At 37.2% G+C, this 9,271-nt stretch overlaps 1 protein-coding gene across 1 annotated transcript; it reads left to right on the top strand.

Annotated features, from left to right (window-relative positions):
- The first annotated feature begins 4 nt into the window (after positions 1 to 4).
- Positions 5 to 8,956, top strand: SCOC (short coiled-coil protein). Its single transcript, XM_032857279.1, is given in 5 exon segments — positions 5 to 61; positions 63 to 210; positions 5,341 to 5,412; positions 5,750 to 5,833; positions 7,351 to 8,956. Coding segments are annotated over 5 exon segments (489 nt in total). The 5' UTR covers positions 5 to 19; the 3' UTR covers positions 7,494 to 8,956.
- The last annotated feature ends 315 nt before the right edge of the window (positions 8,957 to 9,271 follow it).

The raw sequence follows: 9,271 nt of genomic DNA, 5'->3' as shown, positions 1-9,271 counted from the left end.
TTGGGGCGTCGTACAGCTAATGCGCAGGCGTGTCTTCTTGAGTGGGGATTGGTGGGCCACGGCGCGGGACGGGGAGGGACAGGGCGGGAATCCCGACACGGCGCACGCTCTGTGGGCGCAGAGGGCGGAGCTGTCGGTACCGGTTGGTCCAAGTGTTGGGGCCTGAGGCGTCTTCCCGCTCCCTCCCACTCCTGGCTCCTTCAACCGCAGGTGAGGGCAGTCAAGGACCGCGGAGGGCCTGGCCCCGCGCGACTGGAGTAGCGACTCCGGTACAGCGCCTGGGGGGGCGGGGGTGGGAGGCGGGAGGGCTGGACGCGGCCCGGCGCCCCAGGCGCCCAGGAAGAGCGGCTTCGGGCCTGGGCATTTGGTGGGCGCTTCAGGCCTGACTCCCTGCAGAAGCCCTGCGTAACCGTCTTCTCATCTTATTATTAGGTTCCTTTGGGGAGGGGTCCGCTGCTCGCGTCCGTTAGGCGGACCCCCCCGTCGCCTTCTCGCGCCTCTTCTGAGTCCAAGGCCGCTGTCCAGCCTCCCGCCCTGAACTGGGACTGCAGAGGGACGCTTGGGCAGGATGGGCCTGGCACGCCGGGACTAGTCTGTGGCTGCTCTGCCGAGAGCCCGGGAGGTGGGAGGTGGGGGGTGGGAGGACGCCGAGGCGGGGAGGGTGGCGAGCGAGCGGTAAAATAAGGGCTGGCGACAGCTTTCCTGGCGCCGAAAGGAGCTCCCGGTTAGTTTCTACTTGGGCTTCCCACAAGGATCCTGCCGAGCAAGTTTCGGGGAGTTAGGATTGAAAAGGAGAGAGGATGCCTTTGGAAAGGCAGGACTTTTGTTATACAATGTATCGATTCCACTACTATGACGTAACAATGTTAAGGACCTGCTGTGCTATGTCCCCGGCGCTGTCTGTAACTGATGATCCGAAGCTATGCATATTCCTGTATTCCGTGGCTGTACTCCTCGATTAAATTCACTATAGCTAGCCATTCTCTGGGGATACATCTTCCGTTCCTGTCCTCCTTTGGCCAGTCAATTCCTTAATCTTGTGGGATCTGAAACTGGATTTACCTAGCCAGAACAATGCAAAACTTGAACAGGCCTGAACAGACAGACCTAGTTGAAAGTGGATGCGCCCTGAATGGAGTAAAATTTATCTTTAGTTGCTTAGTAAAATGTCAAAGGAATTTAACATCGAAGATTGCAAAAATATTTGGCAAACATAGATTAGGGCTGTATTTCCATTATACAATGGAAAAAACAGGGACTTCATAGTTAGACCTGCTTTCAGCATCTTGGTACAAATGTTGGCTGTGAAGTCTAAGGCAGATACGTAACCTTTCTGAGGTACAGCACCCACAAATATAAATTACAATGCCCTTCTGTTGATTTGATGAACTAATAATATATATAAAGCATTTAGTATATTAATCAACAGTGACATTATTTTAGTAGTCTTATTCACTAGTAAGTGGATGACATGAAAATCAGTTTTAGATGCAAACAAGTTAGGTGGGTATCAGGAAAAAGTCTCAAAATCTTAGGTCTCAGAGGTGAGCATACCTGTCGTGGTGTGATGGAAAACAACTAGCCTAGTCTTGGCTCTGTCAGTGACTACTTCTGTGATTTTGAGTAAGCCATTATTTGGTCTCCATTTGTTTGTAAAATGAAGCGGCTAGACCAGATGATTTTATCAAAACTTCTTTTTGTGGCCTGAATTAGAGCCAAAAGGTAGAGGAGATAATAGCTAACATTATGAGGTACCATTGAAAGTACCATACATTTCAACTCATTCTTAAAACAAAAATGTGAGGTATATACTTTCATCATTTTACAGATAAGGAAAACTGAGGCTGAGATGTTAACCTTGCTCAAGATTTCAGAGCTTATAAATAGCAGAGCTAGGATTTAAATCCAGGTAATATAAATTTATGTCCTTTATCACTGTGCTAAACTGCTTCTTAACAGTGGTACTATTCAGGATACTATAAGAGAAGGTAGAGGTCTCCTTTGGTAAAACGGTAGTCTTTGATCACAGAAGTGTGGGCATAGAAAATGGATCCATCCTAATGTTTGTCACACTTCCTGACTCTTGTTCTCTCCGTACTTTTTGCTTCCTGGGCTTATATTATCAAAATAATTCTAGATTCTCTTCTCCCCATCAAGGCTAGATGAAGATAGGTACCAGAACGTACTGTAATTTGAGAAAAGCTTTTAAGAGCCAACCTAGGCTTAGGTCAGAGTTGACAGATCCTTAAGAACCATATCCATTTCGGAGCGAAGGCAGCTTTAGAATAAATAGATCAGCCTTAGCACCCCACACTCATTTCAGTGTCCTCATGCTAGAGATACTTCGGTCTGGATTTTCTTTTTCTTTTTTTTTTATTAAGTAGGCTCCATTCCCAGCATGGAGCCCAGTACCAGGCTTGAAGTCAGGACCCTGAGATCAAGACCTGAGCTGAGATCAAGAGTAGTATGCTTAACCACCTGAGCTACCCTGATGCCCCAAAAATGAATTCTTAAAAGTACAATTCACATGAAATTGAATTGATGTGATAGCAAGTATAGACTGAGAAGAAGATTTTATAGTTGAAAAACTCAGTCTGGTATTAAGTGCATATTATGACATAGTACCTGTGCTAATGTAGACATTGTGAGGTTTTAGGATTGACCCTATTTTGAAAGAAAATAAAACCTGTGGCTAAAATACTTTGATAAAAGAGCCCAATGAACCTTCTGACCTTATAAAATAAATCAGTCTGTTACTCTAAATTTACTGGAAGACCTTGAATATATGCAAGAAAGCATTTTGAGGCCAGCCTGTTTAATCACATCAGAATAAGAAAATTACTGTTTGTCTTTGTTGTTGCTGTGCAGAGGCAGCCAACAGTGCTCTTGTCTGCTTCATTGAAGAGTCATGAATACCCTTTTGCCCAGGGCTGCCACCTAGAGTTGGACAGATTTTGTGCTGTACAGTCATGGAGGTTATCTTACATAGACTGTGATGTGTATGGTGTCCTCTTGGGTTGTGTTATATATCTCCTAGCACTGTCCTTGTGCCCACCGGGCTTTTGTGCTCTTGCCTCCACCCCAGTCTTCTGTGTGTGTTTCTAAGCTTCGTTTTTCCTCTAATAAGCCCCCTTCATCCCATTTTTCTGCCTTTTTTTCAGATGAAGTCTGAAATTTTTTTTCCAGGTTTTTTCAGATGAGGTCAAACTGTTGATAAGCCATACATAGATTTTCCATTGTTTGGGTTACATGTGGCCAAAATTTCAGAAACTGGCCTCATTATTACATTGATCAGTTTGGAGCACTTTACCTTTGTAGAAGACTTTTTGGTTTAATTTTAGTATTAGACTGAAACATAGACAAAAGAAGTATTCCACATCCCTATACTAAACTTGATTTCAAAGTCAGTTGCATTGATTGCATGATTATCTGTTGCTTTGCTTTTGTATCTTATAACTCTTCTCAGCTGTCATGAAAATTTTGTTTTAGCTGTATTTTTAAAAACACTAAATGTCAGAATTTTGAAGTACTTTTTGTGTATTATTTAGCAGCAGAAATAGCCAAGCTGCAGGCTGTTGTTGGCTAAGTACTCCCAAGATCACTTGCTTTTGGCTGTTGCATCAGAAAAAGTTCATATGTATATTACATATTATGTACATTATATTACATAATGTATATTATGTTATATTATTATATTACATATGTATAATGCAGATGTACTATGTATATAATATGTACATATTATATCACATATATATGTGTGAACTTTCTCTGAAGTACGAAGAACCTGAGGATTAAAACCATGTGAAAACAATTTGAGGGAGAGCAGCTCTAATGCTACATAAGTAGAAAGATGCTAGAAGACTCAGTAGATTTTATTAAGCATTAGGTCAATTTTATACCATTTGTAGCTAGTGAAGTCTTTAATAATGCCATGTAAGGGATGTTAAATGTCTTTCTTCTTTAGACCAACAAGTGATCTCTTATTTCAGAGGTAGTTTATACATACGTACACTGAGCATTTTATCTCCATGTTCATGCCAGTATCTGAAGTGTCACACAATTTCAACAACTGAAACTGTGAGGGAATACTCAATACACTAATAACTCTTAGGATTCTGGTTCTAGAATATAGACATCCTGTTCAGTAGGATCTGGGTTCTACTATTTAGCATACAGAGGCGTAAGAGTGCCTTGGTATAGTAGGTGCTCTATAAATTTGTTGAAAGAGTAATAATATTGGCAGGTCTATACCTGTCTACTCACTGCTTCAGTGAGTAGATTGTTTACAAATCTGTTTCCAGCAATAATCTGGTTTATTTAAAAATCTTGAGCACACTGAATATGAAATGAATGTTAGCTATAGAGCAGAACATGTTTCACAGGAATTTTATGCTTTAATATTTTGGAAACTTTAAAAAAAATTTATTTAGAGAGAGCATGCCTGTGGGTGGGGCGCAGAGTTAGAAAGAATCTTAAGCAGACTTTGAGCTAATTGTGGAGCCCAACAGTCTCAGGACCCTGAGATCATGACCTGAGCCGAAATCAAGAGTTAGATGCTTAACGGACTGAGCCACCCAGGTGCCCCAATATTTTAGAACCTTTTACAGAAACAGTAAAATATTAATATTTATTTACTTATATGCATCCTATTTAATCTGTTTTAACCATAACCAGAAGGTAACAAGTTGATATTTTTTCATTTTTCCCATTTTAGTGTTTCAGGTAACTAGTATTTTTCTCTTGAACTTTATCAATAAAAAATATTAAACAGTATGTATAAGGTAATACTTTAAAAGGAAAAATATTTTTAAGAGATTTGTCTTCATCCCTATCATCATCCTTAACATAAGAGCTTTTTTCATTTTGCTGTTCTCTTTATTTGTATTTATGTATATTTTACATAATTTACATCAGTGAACACACAATTTTGTAAACATTCTTCCATGTTATAGTCATCATAATTATTTTTAGTTGCCACTCAATTAGAAACTACAGTAATTAACCAGACACTGAATGGACAGTTTATATTGTTTCCAGTTTCGTGGGTTGTAAATAAGGTTGAAGTGAAAATTTTATGCATATAATTTTTTCCTTCTTTGTAATTTTCCTTAGGCCAAATTTCCAAGAGCAAAATTGCTTAGTAAAAAATATTTAAATGTTTTCATGAGCATGATTTATTACCATATCACTTTCCAAGAAGATAACATATTTAAAATTTCTAATATTTTGTATTTGTTCTTCCATAACTTTGATCATTTTCTCCTTTCAAATTTTTTTAAAATGTACAGTGGTATTTTATTGCCATATGTGTCTGTTTCTAACTTTCTCTTATTGCAGACCATTCATCAGGGATTTTGTACCCAAGGCCCAAAAACTTGTTACCCAAGATGATGAATGCCGACATGGATGGTATGTGCTTTTTTCCCCTTTTTGTGAGTTCCTGGTTTTGTGAATGCTTTTGGCTTAAGCAATGGAAAGAAGAGAGAAGCAATATTTAGAATGCTTGGATTTGGCTAATTTACTTATTTATAACCTCTTTAGTTCTAGAAAGGATTAATAATGGCAAAATCATTTATCTTCACCTTGGTGTCCTTATCTGCCTTGTGGGCGTCTAATTTCTTCCTTTCCAGGCCTCTTAAGTCAAGTAAGACAATGGATATAAAACATTTTGCATATCTTTAAGTGCTGTGTTACCCAGATGGTACCTGATGTTAATTACTAGTAAATCTGAGCCTTTGTATTACAGCAGTGGATGCTGAAAATCAGGTGGAACTGGAGGAGAAAACACGACTTATTAATCAAGTGTTGGAACTTCAACACACACTTGAAGGTTTGCTTCCATTTTGTAGTTTTCTTGAACAATATCCAGTTAGTTGAAATTGTAAGCATTTGTTCTGCTAAATTTCCTTATCATGCCCCCAGTTTTTAAAATAGAAGCTTCAAAGTTGATTTCAATAGTTTCTGTTCCCTCCTCTCTGCAGCTTTGGCTGTCGATTTTAAAGAACAAATTCGCTTCAGTAAGAAAGTCAAATAGTGTTCCTGTGCATCCCTCCGGGGTTAATGTAATGCTGTTTATTACATGAGAGCCCCTTAAACCCCTGTGCAAAGATATTACTAAATCCACTTTAATAAGGTATACACTTTATGCAAAAACTTTAAAGTTTTTACTTTAAAAGTGTTTTAGCTTCAGAGATTAAAAGTGAATTGATCTGAGTTTTTTCATTTTCTAAATGTCTTGCATGAAATTAATACTACCACTGAAATATCTTGGTTTTTGATGAAATTAAGAGGTTGTGTTATGTGTTTTTTGGTTTTTGTTTTTGGGTTTGTTTTTAACAGCAGGGTGAGCAGATCATGTATGTCATTGCATTGGCTTCCCATTTCACAGTTAATAAAAGCCAGGTTACCCTCTGGAAATCTTTTACCTCTTTATACCTTTCAGAATCAGTCATGTTACACTCTGCCTCATTCAGTCTACCTCAGACACTGACTTCCTTGCCATTCTTTCAGCAAGCTTTTACTGAGGGTCTTAGTGGTTGCTGTTCTCTGTTCTCTGCTTAGGTTGTTTGCATTCTATATGGCTCATTCCCTCATTTCTCTTAAGTCTCTGGTCAATTCCCTCTATCAGAATATCGCTGACCATACTGTATTAAAAAGACAACTTCCCTTTTGGTTCCTGCAACTCATACCCTTCTTTTTTCTCTTGACCCCTACTTGGGGCTCTGCAAGTGCATGTGTCCACATGTACATAAGAATATAAGCTCTGTGAGGGCAAGGACTTTTGTTACTGTTGTCTCTAGAATAGTGCCTGGCTCTTAAAGGGCACCCAATACTTAGTTGTTAAATGAATGAATGAAGATAATGTTTTATTTGATCATTAAGAACTTTTGAATTTCTTGCTAATGTAAAAATACAAAATGCTCAATTTCTTGGAAGCTGACCTATATCCAACGTATAAATCGAGTTGTATTTGCCTGCCACGTTTTCTTAAGCATTTCTAACAAAGATTTTTTTTTTAATGTTGATAAGACGTGAACCAAAATTCACATTTTAAAAACCAAGTTTGTATCTTATGGAAATAACAATTTCAAGAAATAACTACTCCACATAGATGCCATTTACCAACATTTAGTTTAATGTGAAATCTCTTTTTAAGATTTGGCTATTAACTTGGATTCAGTTTACTTTGTTTACCTTAATTTCTAAAGTTACCTGAATTTAAAAGCAGAAAATTTAAAGATCGTGTTATCTCTTTTAAGAATGAATCCTAAGTCTTGTATAATATGGAGTCATTGGCATCATTTTATTGATACTGGACTTTTTTTTTTTTTTTCTTTTTAAATATAGACCTCTCTGCAAGAGTAGATGCAGTTAAGGAAGAAAATCTGAAGCTAAAGTCAGAAAACCAAGTTCTTGGACAATATATAGAAAACCTCATGTCAGCTTCTAGTGTTTTTCAAACAACTGACACAAAAAGCAAAAGAAAGTAAGGGATTTACATCCCTTCTGTTTTATTGAATTGCTGCTGATCTTTTTTTCTTTAAAACCTGGATAGATTTAAAAAGTTATAGTACTTTTGTTTGTGGCTTAATTGAATATTTATGAAGATAATGTCAGATCTAGGCAAAATTAAGAGCATAACGGAAGACTTCATGAGTTTGCATATAATAGTCTATGAAAACGTGCAAATGTATTGTAGAGACTTTATAATTAGAAATGCATATATTTATGAAACTTGAAATGAATGTTTTATCAAATTTGATTTATAGGTTTAGCACTGTCTTTTATCTATAATAATAGATAAAGACATAGGCATAGTAAGAAATACAAGAAAATAACCACCATGTTGTGAAAAGTGACCAAAATCATGTACTGAACGCACAGCTTTATGTACCCTGTCCACCATGTTGTGCCTCTTCTCCATTTGCTTCTTCCTTCCCATTTCCTTTTCCTTAAGGAGAAAATTGGTTTTACATTTGTAAAAGTAATTTTAATAGTTAATCATCTGTGAGAGTAACCTGAGCTTGAATTGTTGAAACTTACTAAAATGAGATAGTTTCTCAGTTAGGGCTTGTCATAGTTAGTAATAAGATAGGATTATTGGTTTCTCTTTAATCAGTTGAAAACAGAGGCTATAAGTATGAAGACTTTTCTTTGCAACTGAGTTGTCAAATTGGGAAGGTTTAGTTGTTAAAACCTTCCTTTTGCACAAAACAACCCACTTAATATCTGAAAAGATGAGCTCTGGTTATATGTTTGGAATAGAAAATTTTGAGAAAAATATGAATAGGATTGAAAAGATAATTGGCAAACTGTAGTAAGCAACTCCAAAATGTTTTTACTCCAGATTTGTGTGATCTCTGACACAGACTAGATCTGAGAGAGTAGATTAAATGTTACTAACCTTATGTCAACCACATCTGAAAGAGAACAGTTACAAAGAGTTTAGTCTTAATGTTTCTTTGTAGCACCCAGCAGATCAACTTTTGCAGAATCCGTTCAGAGTGTATTAGTATCAGAATCATGAATAAGATGAGGGAGTTTTACATGTATACTAGATGATATTTTCTCAGTATTTTAATCTCACTACTTCTCCCAGAGTTTTCTGTAAATCCAACTACTTGGTTTGCAGAATTTTAGTCATTCTTTGACAGTTTCTAAAAATTTAGTTTGTAGATTCCATCTGGTAAGAAAATTAGTATCAGAAGTAATGTTAAAATGTTAAATAGGAAGAGATCCACTAATACTGTTTTGGTTGTTAGATTTGGGCTACTTTTAATCCTGGAATAATCTTATGTTTGTATTGGTGTATGAGTCAATGAATGACTTTAGCTGTATAAATAGAATAGTTACACTGCAAATATTTTGCATCCCTTTTGTGACCTAATCTACGAAGACTTAAAATTGTGTTGCAATTTTGCTTTGCTGTTTAATAAAAAGCTGTTTGAGAGATTGTGTGTGTGTTAATATAGTAACTGTGGTGTGTATAATGGTGTAGTGGTATATGCAGGGTTGGTCAAAGCCACAGGGTAAGTAGCATATCTTATTTAAGTACTAGTTACTGGACATGTAGGGGAATATTTTTATTAAAACAAATGTTACAGGGTATTCTACATTAATTTTTTAAAATAAAAGCAAAGAATTCAGAAAGCGATCCAAGATTGCCAGGGGAAACATGGTTGTAATTTTTAGGTTAGGCTAAGCTCCTATAACAAGAGATACACTAATAAAATATAGAAGTTTCTATTTCCCAGCTAAGGGTTTTGAG

The sequence above is a fragment of the Lontra canadensis genome, unplaced genomic scaffold, assembly GCF_010015895.1.
Source record: "Lontra canadensis isolate GAN:19392208 unplaced genomic scaffold, GSC_riverotter_1.0 scaffold1, whole genome shotgun sequence".
Lineage (NCBI taxonomy): Eukaryota > Metazoa > Chordata > Mammalia > Carnivora > Mustelidae > Lontra > Lontra canadensis.
Note: the sequence above shows the minus strand (reverse complement) of the source record. Positions and strands in the feature narration are given on the sequence as shown.